At 41.0% G+C, this 26,163-nt stretch overlaps 8 protein-coding genes across 8 annotated transcripts; 4 read left to right on the top strand and 4 right to left on the bottom strand.

Annotated features, from left to right (window-relative positions):
• Positions 1 to 82: 82 nt before the first annotated feature.
• On the bottom strand, positions 83 to 3,511 carry BCR41DRAFT_367508 (prolyl oligopeptidase; the record flags this gene model as incomplete). Its single annotated transcript, XM_022026308.1, has 4 exons — positions 83 to 1,249; positions 1,339 to 2,969; positions 3,062 to 3,204; positions 3,318 to 3,511. The coding sequence occupies 4 exons, from the start codon at positions 3,509 to 3,511 to the stop codon at positions 83 to 85; spliced, it is 3,135 nt and encodes a 1,044-aa protein (XP_021885680.1).
• Positions 3,512 to 5,024: 1,513 nt separating this feature from the next.
• Positions 5,025 to 6,707, bottom strand: BCR41DRAFT_331731 (WD40-repeat-containing domain protein). The gene is made up of 4 exons (XM_022021812.1): positions 6,536 to 6,707; positions 6,151 to 6,411; positions 5,805 to 6,013; positions 5,025 to 5,693 (listed from the first exon to the last, which is right to left on the bottom strand). Exons 1-4 carry the CDS (start codon positions 6,567 to 6,569, stop codon positions 5,103 to 5,105), a joined length of 1,095 nt encoding a protein of 364 aa, XP_021885679.1. The 5' UTR covers positions 6,570 to 6,707; the 3' UTR covers positions 5,025 to 5,102.
• A 4,169-nt stretch (positions 6,708 to 10,876) lies between these two features.
• Positions 10,877 to 13,780, top strand: BCR41DRAFT_125405 (hypothetical protein). Its single transcript, XM_022019470.1, has 2 exons — positions 10,877 to 12,990; positions 13,493 to 13,780. Exons 1-2 carry the CDS (start codon positions 11,114 to 11,116, stop codon positions 13,608 to 13,610), a joined length of 1,995 nt encoding a protein of 664 aa, XP_021885678.1. The 5' UTR covers positions 10,877 to 11,113; the 3' UTR covers positions 13,611 to 13,780.
• A 2,149-nt stretch (positions 13,781 to 15,929) lies between these two features.
• BCR41DRAFT_367506 (ras guanine nucleotide exchange factor domain-containing protein) lies at positions 15,930 to 17,388 on the top strand (the record flags this gene model as incomplete). The annotated part of the gene is made up of 3 exons (XM_022026307.1): positions 15,930 to 16,388; positions 16,475 to 16,645; positions 16,756 to 17,388. The coding sequence occupies 3 exons, from the start codon at positions 15,930 to 15,932 to the stop codon at positions 17,386 to 17,388; spliced, it is 1,263 nt and encodes a 420-aa protein (XP_021885677.1).
• A 318-nt stretch (positions 17,389 to 17,706) lies between these two features.
• BCR41DRAFT_346326 (6-phosphogluconate dehydrogenase, decarboxylating) lies at positions 17,707 to 20,210 on the bottom strand. The gene is made up of 5 exons (XM_022022858.1): positions 20,067 to 20,210; positions 19,801 to 19,834; positions 19,150 to 19,556; positions 18,667 to 18,994; positions 17,707 to 18,473 (listed from the first exon to the last, which is right to left on the bottom strand). Exons 1-5 carry the CDS (start codon positions 20,081 to 20,083, stop codon positions 17,805 to 17,807), a joined length of 1,455 nt encoding a protein of 484 aa, XP_021885676.1. The 5' UTR covers positions 20,084 to 20,210; the 3' UTR covers positions 17,707 to 17,804.
• Positions 20,211 to 21,369: 1,159 nt separating this feature from the next.
• Positions 21,370 to 21,687, top strand: BCR41DRAFT_392430 (hypothetical protein; the record flags this gene model as incomplete). Its single annotated transcript, XM_022028454.1, has 1 exon — positions 21,370 to 21,687. The coding sequence occupies one exon, from the start codon at positions 21,370 to 21,372 to the stop codon at positions 21,685 to 21,687; it is 318 nt and encodes a 105-aa protein (XP_021885675.1).
• Positions 21,688 to 21,861: 174 nt separating this feature from the next.
• Positions 21,862 to 22,424, bottom strand: BCR41DRAFT_346322 (hypothetical protein). The gene has a single exon (XM_022022857.1). It carries the CDS (start codon positions 22,260 to 22,262, stop codon positions 22,035 to 22,037), a length of 228 nt encoding a protein of 75 aa, XP_021885674.1. The 5' UTR covers positions 22,263 to 22,424; the 3' UTR covers positions 21,862 to 22,034.
• A 223-nt stretch (positions 22,425 to 22,647) lies between these two features.
• BCR41DRAFT_346319 (hypothetical protein) lies at positions 22,648 to 26,091 on the top strand. Its single transcript, XM_022022856.1, has 9 exons — positions 22,648 to 22,790; positions 22,958 to 23,007; positions 23,143 to 23,157; positions 23,383 to 23,422; positions 24,591 to 24,694; positions 24,787 to 24,805; positions 24,965 to 25,021; positions 25,122 to 25,473; positions 25,838 to 26,091. The coding sequence occupies exons 1-9, from the start codon at positions 22,726 to 22,728 to the stop codon at positions 25,886 to 25,888; spliced, it is 753 nt and encodes a 250-aa protein (XP_021885673.1). The 5' UTR covers positions 22,648 to 22,725; the 3' UTR covers positions 25,889 to 26,091.
• The last annotated feature ends 72 nt before the right edge of the window (positions 26,092 to 26,163 follow it).

Genomic DNA, 26,163 nt, shown 5'->3' with positions numbered 1-26,163 from the left:
TAACATTTTGATTACTCATTTCATTTATGATTCTCTATCTTTATTTCCATACAATTGATTCATCCATTTCGATTTTTATTATTTAGAAGAAGTTGGCGATCCATTCAGCCAGCCGACTTTGTGCTCTCGGCCCTTGTGATGCGGGCCCAGGTTTACCATTCTGCTTCGTTGCTTTCTCTGAAAATTCCAAAAGTGTTGTTGAGCGTCTTCGATTCTGGTTCACAGCTGAGCCTTCGCCTGTTTTGAGTTCATCGAATCGCGACCTGTTTTTCTGTGGCGGTTCTGATGAGAGTGACCGGTGAGGTTGTTGCTGCTCTCTCCTGGGCTCTGGCACAGTTCTCAGGGATAATGGCAATCCAAGGCTGGGTTGTCGATGATACAATTCATTACTGCCTCCTGAGGCCGCACCACCTAAAGCTGAACCATCAGCATCTATACCATTGCCCACCCCTGACCCTGTGTCTCTAGTAGCCGTGGATGCAAGCCTTGAATGCGAGCCTGACATCGTGAGGAATGGCTGTCGTCCATCACACTCAATACCAACCTCAGTACCATTTGGGTGAGTATTCTCCAACTCGACCATAAGCTCGTTTGTAATAACGCCTTTCTTCTTACGGACCGCTGATGGCGTCATTACCCTAGTTCTCCTATCAGCACCATTGGAATCATCTTTGCCAATTCTGAACACGGGCGCTTGAAGCGTCGAAATCAAGAACGCATATTCAAATGCCAAATCCTCCAGGTATGAATACTGTCCTGAAGATCCAGCATGTCCAACTTCTCCAATTCTCAATAACAGCATGCGATCATCGCTTTGTTCTGGGTCTAGCCCTGGAGCCCTCTCCCCGTCCTCACCTAGTTGCCTTGCAGGTAAGGATGTACTCTTTGATGGCCAGCAAGATCTCAGCTTGGCTGCCCATTTGAGCGGCTCAAAGTATGCAACACGAGGGTCATTCATGCCACCGAGGATCAGCATATTGGGGTATTTCTGTGGATGAACATTGGTATATGGGCAATAATGCTTCATAATCCTGTAGATCTCTGGGTCTTCTGGGTTTCCCCACTCCTCCCATTCAAATGCTGTCCATGGAATTGAAGAGTCCAGCATAGTATTTAAAGCATCCACAAAAGGTACTTCTGTGAGTACAGTCTTGAAAAGGTCCGGCCGCATGTTGACTACAGCACCAACCATCAGCCCGCCAGCAGAACGTCCGTACAGGGCCAGCTTTTCAGGGGAGGTATACCCTTCCTGTAAATTAAGAAGTGGTAATGTCAGCTGTTGAGCAATCATTTTTTACTCATTAGCACTTTTTTTTTATATGTATTCTTTATTTTTACCTTGATCAAGTACTCCGCACAACTGATAACGTCCAAAAATGTGTTTGGTTTCTTAGCCAATTTACCTTCTTCGTACCAACCCATGCCCATATCACTTCCTCCTCTAACATGAGCAATTGCATATATAAATCCACGATCCAACAGACTTAATCTCTGCGTGGAGAATACAGGATCAGTGCAACTACCATAGGCACCATAAGTGTATAGTAGGCACGGATTCGCATCCCAGCCTTTACCACCTAGGTCTATCAAGTCTCGCCTAAACACGATCGACATGGGTACAGCCGTACCATCAATGCCTGTGGAATGCAAGCGAAGCTGTTCATAGCGGTTAGGATCATAAACAGGAGACCCTGCGATTTGCTCTGTATGCACCATAACTGATTCTTGAGTATCCATGTTGTAATCAATCACTTGCCGCGGTTGGACTAGACTGGAGTACGTGAACCGAAGTACGTTTGTATCAAACAAAGTCATCTTGCTAAGATTAGACACCTCCTCATTGATAGACTCTGGTAAAAGAGAATACACGATTTCTGAAAAAGATATATAGTGATATTTGTCGAACGGCCCTGGTTCTAGGCCAATGGAACAAGGTGGCGCCTCTGGCCTGCTTTCACAACCATCAACTCCTTTTGGGGTAGCCAGTTCAATCACACGCACATTTTGGTGACAGTTGGATCGTTCAAACACTACGAGATGCCTTCTCCGGACCTGAAAATCTTCAATCAATACGAAATCTCGATGCGGAATCACCGTTTCCCGTAACGACATCAAATCCATCTCCGCAGGTGAATCGCACTTAGGCGCTGGGGTCCTGAACAACCAATTGTTTTTAGAGTTTTCATTTGTGAGGACAAAGAAGTACTTGCCACTATGAGACTCTGCAGAATATGTGATACCTTCCTTACGTGGCATTATCACACGAAGTTGTCGCACATCTTCTGTAGCATCTGCATGAAGAAACAATGTTTCGCTCGTCACCTGAGCTGCAGAATTGATCATAATAAACTTGCCGTCACCGGACTTGGTCATGGTAAGACAAAACATCTCGTCTTTTTCCTCATAGAGCAATTGATCCTGATTAACTGAGGTGCCCAGTATGTGCCGATAGAGGCGATACGCGCGCTCTGTCTCCGGAACCAAAGTCAAATAATAGACAAATCGGCCACAGGATGAAAATTCGAGGTTTTCATATATATTTGTAAGCCTGTCATTCAAGAGCTCTCCAGTCTCAACATCCTTGAAGAACGTTGTGAATTGTTCCTGACCCGTCGAGTCAACTCCGTAGGCTAAGATGCGACAATCAGGTGAATGGCGAAGGAAACCCACACGGAAATAGGTTGAATCCTTAAACTCGGGGCTTTGTGCAATCTCATTCTCGTCCAGATACACTTGTTCCTCTTCATAACCAAGAGTCGGACTGAGGATGGAGCGGCAATGGAGTCTGTACTCAAGGCCTACTTGAGATTTGGAGTAATAACTCCATCTGTCCGGAAGCACTACCCTAGCAGATTCTTTATTCGCATCTAGTCGGGAGACAAACTCATTATACAGGAGCTTTTGAAGAGGCTCTGTATGGCTAAGGGCCGCAATTGCATATTGGTTTTCCTCGTCAATATACTTGAGCACTACAAAAACAAAGATGTCAATTAGAGTCGTATATAGGGGAATAAACGTAAATAAGTCCTTTTTTTTTTTTTTTTTTTTTTTTATCTTTTACCATCTGGATTGTCGCGCTCCTTCAGCCAGTTATAATTGTCGACTATTATTTCACCATGGACATTGGTATATGCCTCTGGCTTGACTGCACAGATAGGTGGAGAAGGTAATTCAAGATTTCTTCCATGCAGTTTGTCGCGTGTCCTGCATGATATTGTTACACATTGTTACACAGAAAAAGAAAAAAAAAAAAAGTTGAATACCATCTGCATCTTTTTTTAAAAAAAAAGCAACAACAAAAAAACTGATTAACTTACTCTGCCTCTTCCAGGATAGGTCTCAGCCTCTCCCAAACTGCCAAATAGACTTCTGGGTAACGGGAAATCAATTGTCGAATATTCTCTGTCATATCCGGCAGAAGTGATGCCAAGTTGTTTGCAGACTGCGAAATAAAAAGATCCATTTCTTCCAAAGGCGGTAATTTGTTGCGGAACCTTCTGTTAGAGGGCATCTCATATGAGCTTTCCCTAGGCGACCATGATGGAGAGCCTGGCACAATTGATGACACCAGGACGATTGCATCGAAATTTGGCCAATGCGTGAATGCATGAAACATGATATTTATACATTCAAATGCATAAAAAAAATTAAAAAATGCACTCATTTTTACGACATTTACATTTCACACCAAGACTATCGCCCAAAGTTTGGTTTACTGTAGTCTTGTTAAATCCTCCTGAAGAGTGAGCCATTCGGGGTAAATGCTTTGCAGTAGATGATGCCATCCCAGTCGTCAAAACAAACGGGTGCACTTGTGAAGGTGAGCTACTTGCACCGTTAGCTTCGCCGCGAGTATTAAGATGATCCATTGATCCAGTTCTAATTTTGGAAGAGGGTATTGGCTCAGAACCTTGCTTACTGCTCAATGAACCAGAATTGGAAGGCGATCCGGGTGTAGAGACTTGTGAGCCAGCACCAAAGTCGTCTCGCTTGGCCATGCTCCTTTTGATAGTAATATTTCTCTTGTAATAGTAAGTAGAATTAGAGTTGACTATAACGTGTGGTTCAGAGAGATGTTGCCACTTCGATATGTAACGGAATGACCATGTAGCTGGATGGTGAACGTTGTATAGGATGTACTTGACTGTGTAGTGTCGATGGCTCTTAGAGGGGGTGGCGAGAAGAGCTGTAAGGCCGCGGTGGGCGAAACGGAAGTGGGGGAAGGGAGAAAAGAGAGGTAAGTTCATGCAGATGGAAACCAACAAAAGAGCAGTCGTGGGAAGAATCTGTAATTTATGCTGCATTTTTTAGATTGAAAGAAGGCAAAAAAAGCACGTGGTAAAGCAACTGTCTGAACCCTCAATGTCAAGATGTACATCATTTGCCTGTTAGGCTTGGTGAGAGTGATCGCACCTCACTATTTCCTTTCAAGGCCCTGGCTGCAGCATTATGAGAGTATGCTAGTATACTGGATTCACTTTTATTTTGGTTCAGTGTGCAATTCAGGTGTATGAAACTTGAAAAATAAGAGAGGAAAGGCAGCATCGTCCTCATGGGGACGGAGATACCAAAATCGATAGCCCTTTAACTATTTCACCTTGTCTTTGTTGATGACACCTGTCTCAACCATGTGCAGGTAGGCCCCTGCACTCTCAGACCACAGCTTCAAGCGCGATGCTCTTCCATGGCATAGGAATATCATGATGCTGAGATGATAAAAGAAAAACTGCAATATCTCCGGTGGTTGTGAAATCCTGCTAGAGCCACAGCATGTACGAAGCCAAGAAGAAGACATCGACATCATAGTTCCGTCCGATATTCTGAAAGTCGGGGCAGTTTAAACCGCTTTGTTGGGAGGAGGCTGGCCATTATAGATGAGGGCTCTTAAAGAATAAAGAGAGAATATACATGCTAAAGATTCAAAAAAACCACGATCCATGTGAAACACGCGTATTGGACAGTACAAAGAGGACCATACCATCATCATTTTTTTAAATTTAATATTTTATTTTATTTTAGTGTACCTGAGATCTTTTTCAGGTCAATGCAAAGATGTAGCACCTTCTATTACGATATGTTTAGCTGCTACTTTTTCATGAGATTTAGTCTCGAATTAATCTCCAAATCCTTACAATCCCATCATCGCCTCCAGAGGCAAGCCAATCGCCATGATCTTCATTGGGATACCATGCTACTGAATTAATGTCACTTGTTCCGTGCGCATTCTTCACTTCTGCTTTTTTGCTCGCCTGCAACAAGATACCCGGCTCATTCAAGGCTTTGCGCTGTTCCTCTGTCAATTGTCCCTCAATGCCAGCATCCGGCGCCACTTCTGAAACCTCAAAGAGTCGAATCGTATTATCTGCGCCCGCAGACGCGATCAATCCATGCGCCCTCGACCATGATACTGAATAGATACATCGTTCATGCTCCCCCTTAACAGACGCTACACACTTCCAGACAGGCTCGCCTCGACGAGGCGTCACAATGCCCATGGGATTTCCAGGTTGGAACCGTTGCCAGATCTTAAGTGTTTGATCTGCAGAGGCAGAGACGATGTGATCACCTGACGGAGCAAAATCAATGGCCCAAACAGTCGACTCATGTCCCTGAAGTGTGTCTGAGCAATACCAATCGTCATCATCATCCTTCCATATCTTGATCGTGTCATCGTAACTGGCTGACGCAAGAAGCTATGTTGTTGATTTCCAAGCATTTTAGTCAGAAAAGTTGATTCCTTTGTGACATTGCAGGTCTTTCGAGAAGAAGGGAAAAAAAAAAAAAAAAAAGCTGGCTGGTTATACCTCTTCATTAGGATGCCATGCAACCATCTTCACATCCTGTGTATGTTCCTGCAACACACTGAGACACTCAAAGTCATTATCTTCCTCAACTTCCCAGATCCATACACTCTTATCACGGGAGCATGTTGCCAACAAGGCTCCACTCTTCGACCAGGCTATTGATTTTGTTTCGTTTTCATGTCCCTCCAGTGTAGCAACGCATTCGTAATCTACATACCATGGAGCAACAATAAGGAAAATGGAGAAGTCAATGAACTAGTGAGTTTTTTTGAACAATGATATGACCCTGTTGCAATCCCAACAATAGAGCAGAGAGAGTGATAATCCGATTTATTTTATTTTTTACCTCCATTTTCGTCCTCTTCTCGTTCCCAGATCCCAGTGGTGGCATCGAAGGACCCTGTGGCGAGTTGTCTGCCGTCAGGCGACCAGGCTACACTACGAATAGTTCGGCGATGTGCACCTTCAAGGACATTGGTGCATTGCCACTTTGTTGGGTCCAGTGCATTGGTTGCCTGCCAGATCCGCACAGTCTTGTCACCAGAACATGTTGCAAGAATCGCTTTCGTGGGATGCCATGCTGCGCACCATACACGGTCCTCATGACCTGTGATGTCACATTTGAATGTATAAACAAGGATGTAGGCATGTCAATATGGATTTACGAGCAATGAGTAAAAGAAAAAGAAAAAAAAAAAAAAAAAAAGAAGGCAAGGTCCTCAAAGCTGCACCTTGTAGCTCAACGAGTTGTTCGAGACGAGGCATTCACTTTTTTTATTTATTTTATTTTATTTTATTTTATTTTTTCCTTGATATCAGTGTGCTTTGTTTGCAGTTGTTTAATCGAGTGGTCAAGTCGTGCCTAGGTCAAGTTGGTTGAAGAAAAGAGAGGAGTGAATGAAGTTGGGTTTCGTGACATGACAAATAATCTCTTTGTCTGTCTGCACTGGACATGACTCGGATCAGTGACTTCAAATACAAATTATTTTTTTTTTTTTTTCAATTCAGATCCATCTTTTCTGTTCCCTCATCTCTCTCACACCCTTCATGTAAGTGTTTGAATCATCATGGTGAATCTGATCCTTTAATCACTGCCGTGTATCAATCAAAAACAAATGATGATTCCTTTATAACTATACCAGGACCAACCATCCAATGACTCGTATATATCTCTAAGAAGTTCTGATTTCTTTTTTTATTATTTACACACTACAAGTGTCAGATCAACACGGACAATCAGTCATTTCAGACATAAAAACCTTCCTCTCTTAACAATCATTCGTCTTTGCCTTTTTTCTTTTGGATATTGTTAGGTTTATCAGGTTTCTCTATTACTTTAGCACTCTTGGCTTTCTTGGATCGGATTTTTTTCAATAGATAGATAGCTAGACCACTTTTAGTCTTGATCTTGATCATCTGAATGACAAGCAAAGATACTGTAGAAATAAATAAACATCACGAAAAGATTAATCTTTTGATGACTCGTATTGCGAAAAGTATGGAAAGGTTAATCACAGCGCCATGTCTTGTTATACAATTGCTTGATGGTGCTATAATGATGACTTGAATGAATGAATGGATAACCGATCGATATGCTCAAACAAAGCTGCGCAATTTTTTATTTTTTATTTTTTTCTCGGGCCTCGTTGTTATTGCGTTCAAAATGTGGAGATAATGCTGACAAGCTTGAAAACGGGAAGACACGGCTTATTGTCAAATGGTTTTTGAAAATCTAATGAACTGGCATTACCTTGAATTAATTGCTATTGCATAATCAACAGATGAAGCGCTTTCAGAAGAAAGCTATTTTTTTTTTTTTGCTTGGAAGAGGAAGTATTCTTGTCTTGAGGACAGAATGATTTCCCATTGGAAATATATTCCTAGGGAGTATGTCTTGAAAATAGTCGTCTTTAACTTTTTGTTAAATATTGCGACGACTGTGCCCTGGGATCTGTTCAAAAGCCTACTACCTTAGAATGTGTTGATCCTTATGAAAGATTGAAACCTTCATATGAAAAAAAGATACATAGTTATTTGAATAAAGCACACTACTCTACATTATTGAAGGCAGAGACGACTCTTTCCAGCAACAATGGCGCTATAAATGCGACTTGGTGGTTGTTTTGGACAAGGGTTTCCTATCCTCGCATAGACTTTAATACTAAGTATCACATCTTCTTCACTTTTCGTTGCTATTCACAACTATTACGAGTCCTTTCAGGTCTTTACAAAGAACGCTGTTTTGTTTTCATTTTCTGTAAGATAAGGGATGTTTGACAGATTGACATCAGAAAATAGACCTTATGATGGTCGTACATGTATATTCAAGGGACCGTTACTCAGGTTCAGCACAATCCAGCAAACTTAAGCTTTCTTTTGATCCCTTTTAATACTATCAATAGTAATAACCTTGTACATCCCAAATCCTCCTTGCTATTCTGTCTCTCTTTTCCGCCATATTGTAAGGCTTAGTCACTGTCTCTCCTAGATCCCTTTTATTACTACACAGCAGGGCTTAGTAATTGCTAGGCTTTAAGTGAAAAATGTATTCCTGGAAAGGTCAATGATAAATCTGTTACAATTAGACATTAATTTGTTAGTAAGAGCTTAGAGTTCTTTTCACTCTTACAAGACCAACTTATGTAGCTTGACTCACCACTGTCGATCACATTGGCGCGTACAAACCATCAGTGGAGTCATTGAATAGAAAATAATTCTAGACCAATCGAAATCTCTTGTAGCACCTTAGTTTGTAGGATACCTCCTCCAATCAGAATGCTCTTTTCTCCAACATTATGGTGGCAAAGAATGACATTACGAACAAAAGTCCTGTAAAGCTGTAGCAACAGAACGCTCTCTTAAACTAGGATCGCTGCTGACATACCGCCGTACTGGTATATTGGTAATATTTCAATAGCCCAATAATGGAGACTGATCACTTCATATTGTTTTTGAAGATAAACGGAGTGTTATCACGGGACTACGCGCACAAAAATAAACAAAATGGTTTGTGGCTTGATGTGATAGGTTTTCTTTTCTTTTTTTCTTCTAATTTCAAACCCAAATCTCACTTAGTGTCGATCAGTGGATCCCACATGTCCTTGCCAAAAGTTTGGTCATCCATTAGCTTGGATACAGTCACACACCTGGAAAAGCGCTATAAAAGGCTACTTCAATCGGGAAGTAATTGTTTCTGTATCGACTGTACTTACAGGATCTCTGTCTAGTACATCTCTAGTCTTTGTTTTCCAACTCAGACACACAGTTTACTCTCGACGATGAGTTGCAGCGCGCTGCCCGTAAAGGGAAGCGAAGCAACAGGTCTTGTCCCTCTGGGTCAGTTCCTGGTAGCTTATTGATGATCTTGTCTGGTCTTATATTAATAGGGCCACGATGAGGGCGGTCGCGCATTCTGAGAGTTTACTTACTATTCTCTCCTATTCCTCCTATTCTTACTATTTAAACTTGGTGAAATGCTATTTTGAGGCTGTATAACACCACTGCCTTCTTGTGTTTGTTTTACTGCGTCACCGTCTCTCCTTTTTTTCTTACTGCGCTACTGCTACCGGAGATCTACCGGGGAGACAACTCAAATTGCATTGTTGCATGATTAAACCACACCCGGGTTTTTTTAGCCCGGTCAGTTGCTGCGATCACAGCCGAGCTTTTGGGGATAGTATCGTGGCTAGCCAACAATTACAGCATGATATCTTCAGACATCAAAATAGAGAGTAAAAAAATAAATAAAAAACAAGAACACATGAGAATGATGTTCCCCTTAGTTCTTTTTTACCCCTCCTTCACCTGAGGATGACCACATGCCTCAACATGATGCAAATGCTCATTGGTTTGGGATGATGTAAAAAAGAGAGCATGTGATCATGGAAGCGAAGAATAATGAGCAGAGACGGTGTATGGGATATTCATAGCATCGAACAATTGATGTACATGTTCAGTTGTAAAGGAGAAAAAGAGCCATTTCAATTGATGTTGGGAACCAATTAGTGTGCCTGCCTTCATTACAAGGCTGTTTGGGAGTATCATGATTTATATAATGTATGGCAGTAGGACTCACTATGCATTGTCATTTATAGATAGATGGTTTACACAAGGCTTTTACATGTAACTTTTCTCTCTCTCACTACTTGAAAGGAGAGCATTCGCTAAACTAGCACATGCTGCACTCGATAGATGTACCATTCTGAGTAGCTAGTATTATATTTGTCGTCTTGTCTGTCTGGTGATGTCCTGTCGCGCGACTGGGTAATGTGAGTCAGGGCTGTTCATGCTAGAAGGATGTCCCGTAAGAATCTTGGATCATTGCATGACATGATATTTGCACCAGGACAACAAATACGGCACGATAGACAATCTGCTGCATGATCTGACGCGCATGGTCTCTTCACCCCCATCTTCGATCTCACATATTCCCCTGTCCTGTCCCTTTTTTTTTTTTGCTTCTGTCCCGACCTGTTTCCTCCCGTTATGCTTTTTCTATACCTTCCTTGTCACACAGTTCTCACTTCTTCCCAACACATCGCGACAAAATAAAATACTTTACGTCTGAATTTAATAGGGCAGTTTTGACGCTTGCCACCTCATATTCACCACCTGAGCTTCCCCCAATAGCCATATCCATGTCAATGTTGACTACTGCCCTTTTTCTCATCACAATCCACGGTTTTGGATATTTTTTTCAATTGATTCCTTGGACACTTTTAGATAATTAACCGTAGGAGTCAGAAACCCAACCAGTTAATTCTGAGAAGGAAGGCCTTCAATCAACTCTCTCTGAAATAAAGAGGGGATGGAGAGTATCTTTCCAATTCACTTTTCTTTTTAGATCGACAATTCTACTCCGATCTCACACACAAATGGCCCCAGGAACCAGTTTCTGTTTTTCGATTTTCTAATCCACTCGCAAGGAATGGATCTTACGCATTGTGTATTTGATCCGTTTCTCTTGTTCGGACGCATTGCATGCAAAAAACATGACCCCCCTTTTCTTCCTTTGTTTTGTTTCTTAGTGTTTTTGGACTGAAGGAAGATCGCTTCTCGACTGAACTGCAACCTTCTTTTTTTTTTTTTTTTTTTTTTACTTCTTTCCTTCTCACTTTTTCGTTTTCGTTATTCTCCTTATACATTTACAGCCTTAACAAACACAAGCTTCTAACACCCAATTCTCACAGCCTAATCCTCGCTTCTACATCCTCAACACTTTGGCATTTTCTTTTGGATCTCTGTTTTTCATCTTAATCATAGTATCATCTCCATTCTCAACGTGTTCCTGCCGTGTCGTCTTCTCTGACATGTCTCCTGCTCCTCCACTGGCGTCTGCCATCACCTCTCCTTCGGAAGGTACCGCAGCACGAGGACAGGCAGGAGCAACAACACCAGCAGCAGTAGGAGATACAGTAACCATACCTGATTCAATGCCCCCCCTTCTAGTGCAGATGCCTGCGCTTTTGCCACCATCATCCTCCACTCTTACTGCCTCCGCATCTGCCTTGCCACTAAGCTCACCCATCTTCAATAAGAATCTCCACAAAAACTCCGCTTCCACATCTTCATCTCTCAATACAGCCTTCTCCCCCACCGCCACCTCTTTTAAAACAAAATCAGGTCTCTCATCAAGCAATAATAGCAATAATGACAATAATAGCAATAATAATAATAGCAGTAGTAAAAACAGCAGCAGCAGCAGCAGCAGCAGCAGCAACAGAGCCTCGCGATCAAATTCTCTTGTCAATACATATCCCTCTCCTGCTCTCTCACCGCAGCCTTCTATTGCTTGTCCACCAAAGGGGTCCTTTGCGCATCAGAATGTACCATCCAAATCAAGTCGTCAACATCTTCGTCAGCTCTCAGCTGAGCAACTCTCCTCTCCTCCTTTTTCTTCTTCTTCTTCTTCTTCCCCTTCCTCTTCTTCACTAAATCCTTTTCTTCATTTTTATAACCATCATAAGCGACAGCATAGCCATCCTCAATCCCTCGGTCCTACCGCGACAACTTTGGCACAATCACCACATCGTCGACTTCACAGTTGTGGCGGTATCAGCAGCAGTGCCCACCATAATTCCTCCCACCGATCTTCCCCTACCGCCTCTCCCTCCCTTTCTCCCTTGGTATCAACAACCTTGACACCAACATCAGTGTCAACACCACGATACCACATTGACAACAGTAGTAGCAGTACAGCAACGACATTACCCCCCTTGCCGTTCTTCCCGCCTTTACCGTTCTCCCCAGACGTACTGGATAGCTACTTTTTATCTTCTTCTTCCGTTTCCTCCGAGCCTCTTGTGTCCGAAAAAGAGCAACAAGGACAACAGCAACAGCAACAGCAACAGAAACAACAGAAACAAGGAGCTGAAGAACAACAGGTACAGCAACAACAAAAACAGGGTCTTTCATTATCGAATATTGGAACAAACACAAACAAAGATTCAACAAGCATCATAACAGGCACACAAACACAAACTCAGGCGCACACCAGTGTGATCCACTCTGCTGCTTCTTCAATACTTGAGACTGACATGTCACTTCCTTCAGCAGCTTTGCCTCCTCTTTCTTCTTCTTCTTCTTCTTCTTCAGTTCCTTCACTGCCTCCACTTCCCATTACCATTCCCATGTCAAGCATGTTTGCTACTTTAGCTCATTCGAATACAAATGGAGCTAGTGGCGATGGTGAGAATGAGGAAACGCTTTCTATTCCTATTCCTATTCCTATTCCGACTCGTACAAACAATAACAACAATAATGAAAACATAGCAACTACTACAACCACCGCAGCCACAGTTACACCTGCTGGTGTTCATACAAACAACAACAACAGCAACAGGATATCATTGATTGGGAATAGTATCAGTTCAATGTACCTCAAGGCTGACAATAACAATAGTAGCAGAGATCATACCAACACCAACACCAACACCAACACTAATAACAGCAGCAATAATAACAGCAATAGCAATAGCAATAGTAGTAGCAGTAGCAATAACAATTACAATAGCAACACCAACCTCAACATCAGTAATCAATTCCGCAGGAGTACTAGCAGCATTCATCAATTACAGGGACTTTATAACAAGCAACAGTTTCTTACACCCAATGCTACAGGAGAAGGATCATCTGTGAAAAGTGAATCAAGTTATCTCAGTTCTCGTAGAAGCTCCAAGGATTCTTGGTAAGAAAAAAGAAGTAATGTTTATTATTTCCTTCTCCTGTTGCCTTGTTCTCCACCTCCCTTTTTTCTCCTCTTCCCCTGATCTTAGTTGTTCCCCCCACCACCTCCTCTTCTCCTGGTCTTTAAAATAATATGGATGGTCCTTGCGCAGGATTTTTTTTTTTTTATCATAAACAAAACAAAGCAAAAAGCAAGGCACAAAATCAAAAAAAGCGAAGCTGTGGAGGCAAGTGAGGTCAAAATGACATGACAGACGATTATTAATCACAGTTTGGTCAAAAAAGGATGTTTTTTCAGTTTTTTTAAAATTAGATGACGGGGAAACTAGTGAGAGTTTGCGACGCGTGTAAGACGCGCACGGTTTCCGAACCCGCCTCTCTCTCCCATCATTCAACGCCATATCCTCTTTTCTTTTATGATATATATATATATTTAATACTCATTGTTTACTTCTACCCCTGACGCGTGTGTTTTTTTTTTTCCCGCCAATTGTGAAAAAAAGCTTTAAAAAAAAAGAGTTGACTAGTATGTTCCGGTTATATTACTTTATTCTCCTACGAAGAACAAGGGGTGAAGAAGGTTTTTTTTTATTTTTTATTTTTATTTTTTTTGTCTCCTAATACGTTTCTAGCATTTGTTTATTTGAGGAGATAAAGGAGGAGAGAGGATCATCCGATCTTTTCTATTTGTTATTTTACGCGGCAAAAAAAGAAACTCTTCCCCTTATTCTAATGTTATTGCTTATGAATAACATGTAAATGTATAAATATATTATATATGTGGTGTGATGATGTGTATGTATCCTTTGTACTACAACATCGCCCATTTTCACAAGAGAGAGAAGAGAGAGGGAAGGATTGGTTCGGTTGGAACACCAAATCTCTCCGATATTTATGATCATGATGGGGAATGTGCACTGTTGACGTTTGATATACAAAATGAAGGACTAATTTGTTGTTGATGTTGACATTGATTTGTAGCGAGTCAACGCCCGGAACATCGATCGAAGACTTGGTTGACCAACTGACCGTGCTCGATTATGCAAATCCGCATGGTAAGATTTTTCGGAGCTATTCCAAACATGGCATTAAGGGGAAAGTAAAAACATCCCTGTTTATATATATATATTTTATTTTATTTTATTTTATTTATTTCTTCTGCTTTGCATTGCATCGCATTGCGTTACTGTTGCCTTTCCTTTTCTTTCTTTTGCTTTATTGTGTTTTGGCGCTTTTTGTATGTCATGTTCGCCGTAAAGTGCCTACCAAGAACTTGTCGCTGCTGATACAATTTAGTGCTCTATAGTTCCATTGATTTCCTTCATCAGTTTATGATCCTTATTGTCCTTTGTCATCCATCTTTATTTTGTAATCGTACGATGATGACAAAGCATTAGTAAAAATAGACGGAAAAAAGAAAAAAGATCTAACCATTCTTTGATATCTTTCTTCTTTCTCAAAAAAAAAAAAAAAAAAAAAAAAAAAACAGACCAGATTGCTCGGACTAAGGTATTTCTGATGATCTATCGCAGGTTCATGCGTCCGCGTGAATTACTCGAGATGTTCATTGCACGATTTGATGCACTTGGAGAGATGGTGGATGATGAGGATTCAGAAGCGAGCAATACGCGACTCAGGTAAAATGTCCATCCATGTCTATTGTGTAAAAAAAAAAAAAATTCTATTTTTAAAAAATGTTGTTCTATTTATTTCTTTCGGCTAAATCCTTTTTTTTTTTTTGTTATTAACTATTTTTTATGCATTGTCAAAAAAAAAAAAAAAAAAAAAAAATCTTACCGAAAATCGCATGATTCCTTTCTTGTATTGTGCTGCGCTGCGCTACTTGATGTCACTGTGGACAGGATTTGCTCATGTCTATACTATTGGTTTAAGGATCATCCGAATGATATCCTTCATCGTCAGACTCGTCAGCGAGTGGCTGCGTTCTTGCGTGAACGTGTTGCTCTATTTCCATATCTGAACGAAATCTATCAACAATTGCTTCCGCTCTCGTCCATTCACTATTTTAATTCTTGGAGATGGTCATCTCAATCATCTTCAATGTCGTCATCGTTATCTGATCATGCTGTGTCCTTTGCTGCTGCGGCTGCTGCAGCCTCAACATCATCCGTCTCATTGTCGACTTCCTTGTCTAAAAGTATGGCTCCTCAACTGCCTTTGACAATCGTGTCCTCATCCATATCCTCAGTTTCGACAGTAGATGAGGATTTGGATTCTGGCTTTCATGACACGAACAGTATTCAGGGGGAAGAGGAGATGGATGAGGATCGTGAATGGGGGTTCATGGATGAGGATGATTATACGATGGAGATCAACCATAGTAATTACAGTGGTAGCTGTAGTGGGAACAGTAGTGCCAACAGCAGCAAAAAGAACTCTGTGTATCTGGATAGTCTAGCAGCGTTTGCTCACCTGAGTTTGCTTGGTAGCCAGAACAGTAGCGGCAATGTCAGCAGCAACAGCAACAGCAACAGCAACAGCAACAGCAGCAGCAACAGCAACAGTAGCAACAATATTGCTGGTAATGCAGCCGGCATTAGTCGTCCACATTCCAGGACTTTTTTCGCCAATCATCACAATATTATTCCAAATGGTCGGGATCGTCGTTCAAGTACAGGATCATTTGCTCAAGGGCTTTCAGTCTGTGCTATGGAGACCTTTGTAGCAGGCAGAAGAGGGTCTGCATCGTCTGTGTCATCAAACCCTGGGCCGTTCACAATAGGCTCTTCATCCTTTACATCGTCACAACAACAACAATCAAATTTCCCAGAAGGCGATACTCTACTTCTACCATCGGTTTTACCACCTATTGGTCCGATTCCATACATCAATAAACGAAGTAGCAGCCATGGATATAGACAACAACGATCCATGTTACAACAGCAACAGAGCAATACTATAACGTCTACAACGCCATCAATGTCTGCAACAACTCCTCCTCCACCGGCTCATCTTCATACTTCTTCTTCATCTTCTATGATTGGGGCATCGCATTCGGCTCCAATTCACATTCCGGCATATGGATCACAGGTATCTCAATTAAGCTCTTCATGGATGTCATCATTGTCATCCACGAACGCAATTATGAATAACAATAGTTCGTCAACCACCACAGCTTCTGAAGTATCCGTGGGTGGTGTATCGGATGAGAAGATCTATCCTCTTAATACCCAGCAACAGCAGCAACAGGATCAGCAGCAACAGCAGCAGCAGCAGCATCGTCATTCGAAATTAAGCTATAATCCATGGGCACCCTCCTATAACTCGTCTCCGATTGTGGACTATACGGCTGTGAACATTCCATTTATGGAGATTAAGGATATGGCGATTGCGGAACAGTTGACCTGCGTTGAGTATGGGCTTTTCATGAAACTGAAGGTAATTATATATATATATATATTGCACAGTAGCAGTAAAGCAAAAGCGAAACTAATCTAATGCTTTGTAATGGTAAAATACGTTAGCCAAGAGATATGCTCCGCCACGTTTGGAAGACCAAGAAGGGATCAGTGGCGATTCAGACATGCATTTCCTTCTTTAATTTTATCTCTTTATGGGTTGCAACCATGATTCTTCTTCCACCCAAACCCAAGCACCGTGCTAAGATGATGGAGAAGTTTATTTCGATTGCCAAGGTAAGATGATAAAAAAAAAAGTACTTGTGGGGAGTAATTGTTATAACAACATTCTTATATAATTCTTACTCTTTATTCATTTATTTATTTATATTTTTTATTAAAAACAGATCCTACGTGATATGGGCAATTACAATACGACAATGGCTATCATTGGAGCGTTGAACACATCATCGATCCATCGATTGACACATACACGCGAGCTATTACAGAACAAAGAGATTTGGAACACATTCAAGGAGCTGGAGCATTTGATGGGTTCTGAGCGATCCTTCTTTGAATATCGTGCAGCCCTTCGAGCGACCAAAGGACCGTGTATTCCTTACTTGGGTGTACACCTTGCTGATTTGTTGTCGATCAGTGAAGGCAATAAGGATTTCCGACAGGGACCCTTACCGACGATGACAACGACCAGTGAAACTATGACAAACACAACAACGACAACGACCATGACAATGATTGGATCTACAATGTTGCATTGGCAGAAGTTTGTATTAATGACAGATGTGATCAATATGGTGTTGAGCTTTCAACAGGAGGCTCCTTCTTCCTCAGGAGCGGCAGTAGCAACAACAACGGCAACAGCAGGATACCATCGGATCCAACCAGATCCATTCATCTCTAGATTGATTACAGATACACATGTGTTGAATGATGAGGAGCTGTATGCTAAATCGGTGATGGTCGAACCACCCGCCAAGTTGAATCATTCTCGCAGCCTGAGCAAATTCACATTCTTTTGAAGAAAAAAAAAAAAAAAAAAAAAAAAAAAAAGAGGAAGAAGGAGAGGAAGGGAAAGAACGGTTTTTTCATTGATTTAGTATTTTTTAAACATTTCTTGTATTTGTATTTCATTTGCCATGTATTTAAGCATATACTTCCTCCATTTTTAATAGTTTGTAATATATATATATATCTTTGTAGTCGACGATGTAAGAATAATGGATAGCACTAATGGAAAAAACAACATAATATTAAAAAAATTCTTAAAATTATCTTTCTCCAGTAATTTATTCACCAAAATATAAAACTAAACTAGAGAAGAATTTTTTTTTTTTTTTTTTTTTTTGCTTTTGTTTTGAACATGAAGTGAGATTTAGTGAAGAGTTTTTTAAAGTGCAAGTTAATGAAGAGAGAATAGTAAGGAAATCCACTTTTTTTAAGCAAGGTAAGTAGTCGAAGCAACATTGCCTCCACGGCCAGTCCAGTTGGTGTGGACCCACTCATCACTATCCAGACGTTGGTAAGTATGGGCTCCAAAGTAATCTCTCTGGGCCTGCAACAAGTTGGCGGGCAAGACTGCGGTTCTGTAGCCGTCATAGAAGGCCAAGGCGGAGGAGGTTGCAGGAGTGGGAATACCACGGAGAGCAGCCTGAGAAACCACGCGTCTCCAGCCAGGGGCAGCCTCTGTGACAGCCTTTGTGAAGAAGGGGTCGAACAACAAGTTCTCCAAATCAGGGTTGTTGGTGTAAGCAGTCTTGATATCACCCAAGAAGACTGAGCGGATAATGCAACCACCACGCCACATGAGTGCAATACCAGCGTTGTTCAAGTGCCAGCCATTCTCCTTGGCAGCCTCACGCATCAACATGAAACCCTGAGCATACGAAATAATCTTGGAGGCATAAAGAGCGCTAGAGACATCATGGATGAACTGCTTCTTATCACCAGTGAAGGGAGTAGCCTCAGGTCCCTTAAGGATAGAAGATGCTTGGATACGCTCGTTCTTGATTGCAGATAAGCAGCGAGCAAAAACGGCCTCACCAATCAAGGTGACAGGCATGCCATTGTCAAGGGCAGAGATAGCAGTCCACTTGCCGGTTCCCTTCTATTCTCCCCAAGAAAAGAAAGAAAGAAAGAAAGAAAGAAAAAAAGTCAGCAAATCAATCGAACAGGAATATTAAAGAGCGATGACGCCAGAGTTCATGTCAGCATTAAAACTGCGCACAAAATAATAATAATCAAATCATGATCTGACTTGTATGCATTTTTTTTTTTTTTTTTTTTTTTTTTTTTTTTACCTGACCAGCAGTATCCTTGATGTGCTCAACAAGAGGAGAGCCATCAGTGTCCTTGAACTTGAGGATATCACGGGTGATCTCAATAAGGTAAGAGTCAAGCACACCATTGTTCCACTCAGTAAAGATTTCACTGATCTCATCAGCTGAGAGACCGAGGGTTTCCCTGAGAATATGGTAAGCCTCGCAAATCATCTGCATGTCACCGTATTCAATTCCATTGTGGACCATCTTGACGTAGTGTCCAGCGCCGGTCTCACCAACCCAGTCACAGCAGGGTTCACCATTCACTTTAGCGGCGATAGCCTGGAAGATGGGCTGGACATGTTGCCTAAATAAAAAAGATTAAATAAATAAACATTAAGTTTGTAAATTTGTTTTTAAACAAAGGGAAAAAAAGATGGATCAGATCAGTATGATGAAAAACATTGCGAAAAATGACTCCCATTTAGTAAAACTTTTCTTTTTCTTTTTCATTTTCTTTACCATGCCTCCTTGGAACCACCGGGCATCATGGAGGGGCCATGACGAGCGCCCTCTTCACCACCAGAGACACCGCATCCGACAAAGAGGAATCCCTTGGACTCCAAATACTTGGTGCGACGGATGGTATCTGGGAAGTGAGAGTTTCCACCGTCAATGATGATATCACCCTTCTCGAGGTGAGGCAAGACTTGTTCGATGAAATCATCCACAGCAGAACCGGCCTTGACCAACATCATGACCTTGCGAGGACGCTTCAACTTTTTGCAGAACTCCTCGATCGAGTGAGCACCAACGATCTTGGTGCCCTTTGCCTCGTTCTCCAAGAAATGATCGACCTTGGAGACAGTTCTGTTGAAGGCGCAGACAACGAATCCATTGTCGTTCATATTCAAGATCAAGTTTTGGCCCTATTACAAAGCATTTTTTTTTAAACCAGTTCCAGTCATGTGAAGAAGGAAAGAAAAAGAACCAATGCGCCAAAAAGGACAGCGAGAAGTAAAGGTGATAAAGAGACCAAAATAATAAAGCGTGAGAAAGCAGGTTTCCTGTAAGATCTATATGCTTATGCTACTGATCGTTCCATTTGACATGGCAGCTTGCAGTTTGTTTCCTTTATAGACAATATATCAATATAGCCATAGCTTCACATACCATGACGGCCAAGCCGATGAGACCGATATCAGCACTATCGACCATATAAGAGATAGAGATGAGTTGAATCTGAGGTAAGTCTCCTTGGATAAAAGTAGGACAGAAATATTGATAGCAATAAAGACAGCGCAGCCACAGCTGTTAAATTCGATCAAGCCCATGCAAAAGCAAAAATAAAAGTATTTCATGAAGATGCGTGGGACAATTTCTTTTTTTTAGTTGTGCATTTGCATTCGTGCCATTGTCCCGTTTATTCATTCACATACACTGCTTCCTGAGACATGGTGAGAGAAAGGGAAGGAAGTTGAAGTACGAGGGATAAAGTTGAATGTAAGTGTAGGGGAGAATGAAGAGTGAATGAAGAAAGAAGAAAGAAAAGAGGAAGAAAAAAAAGTTGAGTGTCCTTATCTCCGATCAAAATTTGTAAATTAGACCTCAAACACCCAAAAACACTCAAATTTATCCCCAGCAAAATAAAATGAAAAAGACTATTGATTTCGATATTCATTTGCATTGCATTGCAGTGGCATTGCATTCTTTTTCTCTTCACAACCTTACTTTCTTACAGTTTGTCAACTAGATCCATCGCTCAATTAGTCAACCATAGAGAAAAGAAAAAGATACAAGATGGACACAAAAGCATATGGTAATAGGCACACAAGCTCAGAGGCATGGCTTGGCCTGGCCTTGTCTTACTTCGCCTGTCCTCTTTGTTCTTATGTTTGACAAATGCTGATGGCCAAGCCTCATCTCTTTACTAATGAATTGATATGTAATATGGTTCTATATCATTTTACATGTACACCATGCGTCTTTTCTGATTTTGATATATACTCCTACAGTCGTCCCATTGTCCTTGACCTTTGTCCTAGGAAGGATGAGATGGACAGGAATAAAAGCTTAGATTTATGCGTGTATACACTTTGACATTATACACGTACAAATGTGTGAAAGAGAAAAAAGGAAAAAACGCTCTCCAAACGATCTATGACTACCACTTAATGGGGAGGTTGTTATCTTTAAAGGATTCTGTGCATTTGGATTGATCAATCGTAAATTTTGTACCCCGCATCACCATATCACCATTTGTATCTCACAAAAGATCGATCTTTTGCCCTATCCTTTGGGTTTGATCTACCACTATGCAGACTTTTTTTATTAGTCAGTAAATGACATGCAGTACCGTTAGATCCAGATCAAGTACAAAAGGCGTTTTCTCCAAACAATCGATTTGTAGACAGCTGACTCTAACCGAGAGTTTGTTTGCTAAAGCCTGAGACAAGACTCTTGAAGATGCCAACGGTTCAACTCCACATTATTGCTCATGTGAACGAACTAAACTATTAGCTATGTCTTTAGTCTACACAGACCCTCTCCCATCCTGCCTTGTTTTGCCATAATCGTCACAATGACGACGAATAAAGTCCCCATGATTCTTTGTTCCTGAAGATATTATATGCATCAAGGATCGATGGGCTCCCTATTTTCTCTTCTCTCTCTCTCTTCTCTCTCTCTTCTTTTCTCTTTCTACTAAAAAAAAATAACTTACTTCCATTACTTTCCAACGAAATGTCTTCTCACGAAAACCATAAGACAACTCACATTGCCGACTATAATGCAGCTATCGTGGATCCACCAGCTGCATCCTCCACCATCGCAGGCATACAAGCACATGCGCAGGCACATCGGGCAGGACTACTTACAGCTTTCACCACTACGGATGCTTCGGGTTATCCAGACAAACATGATGGTCTCTCTGCTCATAATACGACCCATAACAGTGTGATTCTGAATCAGCATGAACATCACAAACATACTCAAGTACAGGACCCAGAACTCGCCGCTATAACAAGTCCAAAGCATGAGCATGGATATGGACATGAGTAAACTGAGGAGTGAGAATCTTTATGCCCTTGTTCTTGTTTAAGTAAACAAAAAGAAAAAAAAAACCACTTTTCTATGTCATACCCACAGCTCCCCATCCCAATTTCAACCCCAATCAGCCCCTTGAGAGTCTATTAACAATAAAGGTAGTTATTCATTTCCATGGACATGTCTGTTCAATACAAAGTATATCTTGTATTTATTTATTTTTTTTAAAAAAAACAGACGTGTTGGAAGAAACACCTTAAAACTTCTGGGAAGAGACGGAAGCTTCAGTATGGACACTCAGTATTGCGCTTGGGCGTCAAGTCCAAAATAAAGAAACAGGTTTTTATTAATCAAATGGTCGGTCAATGAGTAGGACTGGCTTCATGCAACTCTCTCAAGTTTTGGTGCACACAATCCACATGTGGCTTAGTTTCAAAAGACGCGATTAATGTTGAGCTTTTTCTGGCTGCTCCATTTGAGTCATTTGTTATGCTGAATTGGTGATGTGAAACTCTGCATCTAGACAGAAGTGGGAGGACTAGAGCTGTGATGACATTCAGTATCTGCAGATATGATGTATCCACACGCATGTTGTGAGGAGAGAAGAAGAAAGAAAAAAAAAGCTCATTTCCATTGATGAGTATAGGAGGAAGTCAAAGATACGGGTATGGGACATTATAGGTGTTTCAAAGCGATTCGATAAAGGATGATGGAGTAAGTTTATGATCCTTCATTGAGCTGCCATAACATAGTTCAGAGTCGGTGCGTAAACACACAGGCAAAAAAAAAGCCATTTGTCTGAAGTGGCTTTGATAGAATTGCAGGACTCTGTTGAGGAGGTTTCTAAGAGTGCTTTCTTTTTTTTTTTTTTCGGATTGAAGCGATTCTGATCTTTCCTTCTTTTGTTTTCATTTCTCTTTCACATCATTGGTTCTTCATCGGATTCAGTATTCAGGACGAGAGCTTTTTTTTTTTTTTTTTTTTAATATACAGAAGAAGAAGATAAAAAAAGAATACGCTTTGTTTGATTATTTTTTTCGTGTGTGAAAGACAATGCCACGCGACCGCAACGACAACTCGGTCTCGCTTCATGTTAGCGGGTTCAAGGATAGCACTCGGTAATAATCATAATGAAGAAAAGAGAAAAAAAAAAAAAAAAAAAAAGCTAAGCAAATGACATTCAGCCAAGCTTAACATGTATGACAAGTTTAAGCTCATTCTAACAGTTCATCGTTTCAAACGTGATACCACGAAAAAAAAAAAAAAAAAAAAAAAAAAAATTTAGTCCTAGCGATTTGGCTTCTCTCTTTGAACCTCATGGTCGAATTGCTGATGGTAAAAGAGATAATTCTTCTTTAATGCTTTCTCAAGGATATTCATGCGTTGTGTATTTAAAATATTATTTGTTATTAAATTGTGGATTTTTTTTTTTTTTTATTGTTTTCTGGATCATCTTTTTCTTAATCTCAGTGTATATCCCAAAAGGTGAGTCAACATGATGTAAAAAGAAAAAAAATGTTACGGCAATGCAAAGTGATGGACGCGTCATACCAGGATGACATCTCGGAAGAACAGGACACCAAGCTCTTTCATGCAAATGTACAAATCATGCGCTGGTGTCTGTGTGAAAATACTAACAAAAGATTTTTTTCTTTTATTTTATGCTGGCATTTCTTTTATAACATGTGTCGTCTGGATGGACTTTGATAGATTACTACACTGGTCGTCCTCGTGGTTTTGCATATGTTCAGTATGTTTACTACTATTTTGCTGTTATAATTATTTTTGACAGGTTATCAACTCATAGAAAAAAAGAAAGAAAGAAGAGCGGAGTGAGAGGGAAAAAAAGCCTCGAGTACACCCAAGTGATTAAGAGGGATCCCACAAGTGTTTACATTCAAAAGGAATATAAGAAGGCAGGACAGGGGAGATATCTTATGGCCAATTAGGAAAAAAAAAAAAAAAAAAAAAAAAAAAACGGGACGATAGGAAACTTAATGAGTGGAAAACGATCTCGGCAAGAGGAAAAATCCCTGTTGAGGAGAGGAGGGGACAAGAGAACTAAGCAAATGAGCGTCGACAATACTGATAAAAAAAAAAGGAACTTGCTATATTGCAAATGTGCAAATAGATCACCCGTGCGTTGTTGTTTTCCAACCACTGTTTGGTTTACTGTATTCCCGTTCCTTGCATTCAGTTGTCTTGTTCTTTGGTTCTCGTTTATTCCCTTTTTTTGTCATTGTTATTCTCAGTCCATCATTCATAATGGGTTTACTCTTATTTCTTTATTTTTTTCTTGGTGGTGATTTTTCATGAGATTTTTCACTCCTCAAGTCAAGCCAAGATATTTGTGGTCATTTTGCATATTCAAAAAAAAAAAAAAAAAAAAAAAAGGGAATAGTTTAAGGAATCAAGGCAATATCAGTATATGGGACATGGGGACGGGAAGTGTTTCAAGCCGATAATGCAAGCAACAAACGTCAAGCTGTTTCCTTAAAATTTATTCATGTACCGTGTTCAAGCGAGCCGCCAAAGACATCCGCATTTGCAAGGGTGTAACTGCTATTCGTCCACATAAAACTGCCCTGGCGATTAGGTGATCAGTGCTCTTTGGGGCAACTGATAACCGCAATCTTGAACAAGGGGGATGGTTCTTTCCCAGCTTGACGTCAACAAGAATTTTTCTTCAAAAATAAGGAGGGACAATATGCAGTTACAAGAGCGATCTCTTCTTCTATCTCCTTTCTTTCTTATATTCGTCAAGAAGCGAGTCAGAAGTGTTGATGCAAGAGAAGCTTTCTCAAGCGAGTTATTCAGGTGTGCGCGTGATCCTCAAGTTGATTGCTAATATCTATCCTCCCCCTCCTCACCATAATCCGTACTTTCGCACCTCTCCATCATTTCTTTTCCACCGTCAGATATTATGATGAGGAGGATGCGCGTCGCGTCTACGAATCAGGCGAGTCGTTTACTCTTGATGGTCGCAAACTTGAAATTCAATATGCACAAGGAAGGAGAAAGAGTAAGTATAGACATGATAGTCATCAGCTGTTCAGTCGAAGGATACTTCAGACAGAAACATTAACTCTATCTTTTTTTAAACCTCTTTATTAGCTCCTAATCAGATGAGAGGGTAAATAGTTATCATAGTCAATCCCTATGCGTCTGGTTGTTCTCCTCTCAAGTGAAGCAAAGTGATAGACCCATCACGGAAAGTTCTATAAACTACTCCAGGAACGAAATGATTAACTTATATTCGTATTCTTTTAATTTGCTTTACTACTGCCTCTAGACAAAGTGGTCGTGGAGATCGCCGCCGCTCCCGATCAGCTGACCGATATCGCCCAAGGTAACACAATAGAACATGTGGGAGCGAGCTTATATTTATTTCAGGGAAAAAGAAAAAAAAAAAAGCCTAATCATCTACTCTCATTTGTGTACTAAATCAGTGCACGACGCTACTCACGTTCACGCTCGCGCTCTCGATCACCTGTGCGTCGCCGCAGGGACAGCCGTAGCCCTGTACGCCGTGCACGCTCCCGTTCCAGAACTCCTCCTCGACGCCGCTCTCCTTCACCTCGTCGTGCTGGTAACAGCCGTCGATCACCATCGCCTCGTCGTCTCCCCTCTCGATCTCGTTCCCCTCCCCGCCGACGTAGCATCTCACGTGAGCGTCCCTCTCGCTCGCGCTCTCAATCACATGGAGCTTCTCCTCGTCGCGCAGCCTCTCCTCGTCGTGCAGCTTCCCCTCGCCCCGCAGCATCTCCTCGTCGCACAGACGGCTGGGGTGAAGAACCCAAGGTGGGTAACAACGATGAATACATTGGGTCATCATGGACACTCTCATCTGAAGATGGTCCGGAGCATGGAAATATTTCAGAGCACGAACCAGGAGAGATATAAATAGTGCTTGAAAAGGAGATTTTTTACGCTTTTGCTGGTGTTTCGTAGATTGGAGGATGTCTTGGTATATTTTTGTTTACACGCTTCCACAACCCAAGCACTCAAACACGAACTAAGCATACTCACTCTATCATTCGCTTTTTTTCTTTTTTCTTTTTTTTTTTCTTTTTTTTTTATATTATTATTACTATTATTATTATTTATTTATTTATTCTTTTTTACTTTTACTATTGTTATTCGATTATAAAAAAAACCACCACAGGTTAGCGAATGGGAAGAAGGTAATGGTGCTTATGGCTCCTATGGCTGGTAATGGAAAGCGGAGGATTGGCACTGGTGGAGTTTTTTTGGAGCATATTCGCCTATCACTCTAAATTGTGGCATTTGAATGGATTCCTTTGAACTTGTTTTTCTTTTTCTTTTCCTTTTTTTCTTTTCTTACCACATTACCATAGCCTACTTTAGCCATTAAGACTTTCAATCCTCATCATAGCAATTTATAAAGAAATAAATAAACCAAAATATAAAAAACTGTTTGACAGTGACACTGTCTTTCGATGAGAAACATGCTCGTAAAAAAAAACTTTG

This window comes from Lobosporangium transversale, assembly GCF_002105155.1.
Source record: "Lobosporangium transversale strain NRRL 3116 chromosome Unknown BCR41scaffold_3, whole genome shotgun sequence".
Taxonomy (NCBI): Eukaryota; Fungi; Mortierellomycota; class Mortierellomycetes; order Mortierellales; family Mortierellaceae; genus Lobosporangium; species Lobosporangium transversale.
This window is presented reverse-complemented; position numbering and strand designations above follow the sequence as displayed.

Coding starts and splice junctions, on each gene's coding strand:
- BCR41DRAFT_331731 (XM_022021812.1), bottom strand. CDS start 6,569: ATGCCTCGTCTCGAACAACTCGTTGAGCTACAAG. Junction 6,412..6,535: donor ACAACTCGTTGAGCTACAAG/GTGCAGCTTTGA, acceptor GTGACATCACAG/GTCATGAGGACCGTGTATGG. Junction 5,694..5,804: donor CATGGCATCCTAATGAAGAG/GTATAACCAGCC, acceptor TCAACAACATAG/CTTCTTGCGTCAGCCAGTTA.
- BCR41DRAFT_125405 (XM_022019470.1), top strand. CDS start 11,114: ATGTCTCCTGCTCCTCCACTGGCGTCTGCCATCACCTCTCCTTCGGAA. Junction 12,991..13,492: donor AGAAGCTCCAAGGATTCTTG/GTAAGAAAAAAG, acceptor TGTGAAAAAAAG/CTTTAAAAAAAAAGAGTTGA.
- BCR41DRAFT_346326 (XM_022022858.1), bottom strand. Junction 18,995..19,149: donor GGTGGTTCCAAGGAGGCATG/GTAAAGAAAATG, acceptor TTTTTTATTTAG/GCAACATGTCCAGCCCATCT. Junction 18,474..18,666: donor TCAAGGATACTGCTGGTCAG/GTAAAAAAAAAA, acceptor TGGGGAGAATAG/AAGGGAACCGGCAAGTGGAC.
- BCR41DRAFT_346322 (XM_022022857.1), bottom strand. CDS start 22,262: ATGCGTGTGGATACATCATATCTGCAGATACTGAATGTCATCACAGCT.
- BCR41DRAFT_346319 (XM_022022856.1), top strand. CDS start 22,726: ATGCCACGCGACCGCAACGACAACTCGGTCTCGCTTCATGTTAGCGGG. Junction 22,791..22,957: donor GGGTTCAAGGATAGCACTCG/GTAATAATCATA, acceptor AAAAAAATTTAG/TCCTAGCGATTTGGCTTCTC. Junction 25,022..25,121: donor GCTGACCGATATCGCCCAAG/GTAACACAATAG, acceptor GTACTAAATCAG/TGCACGACGCTACTCACGTT.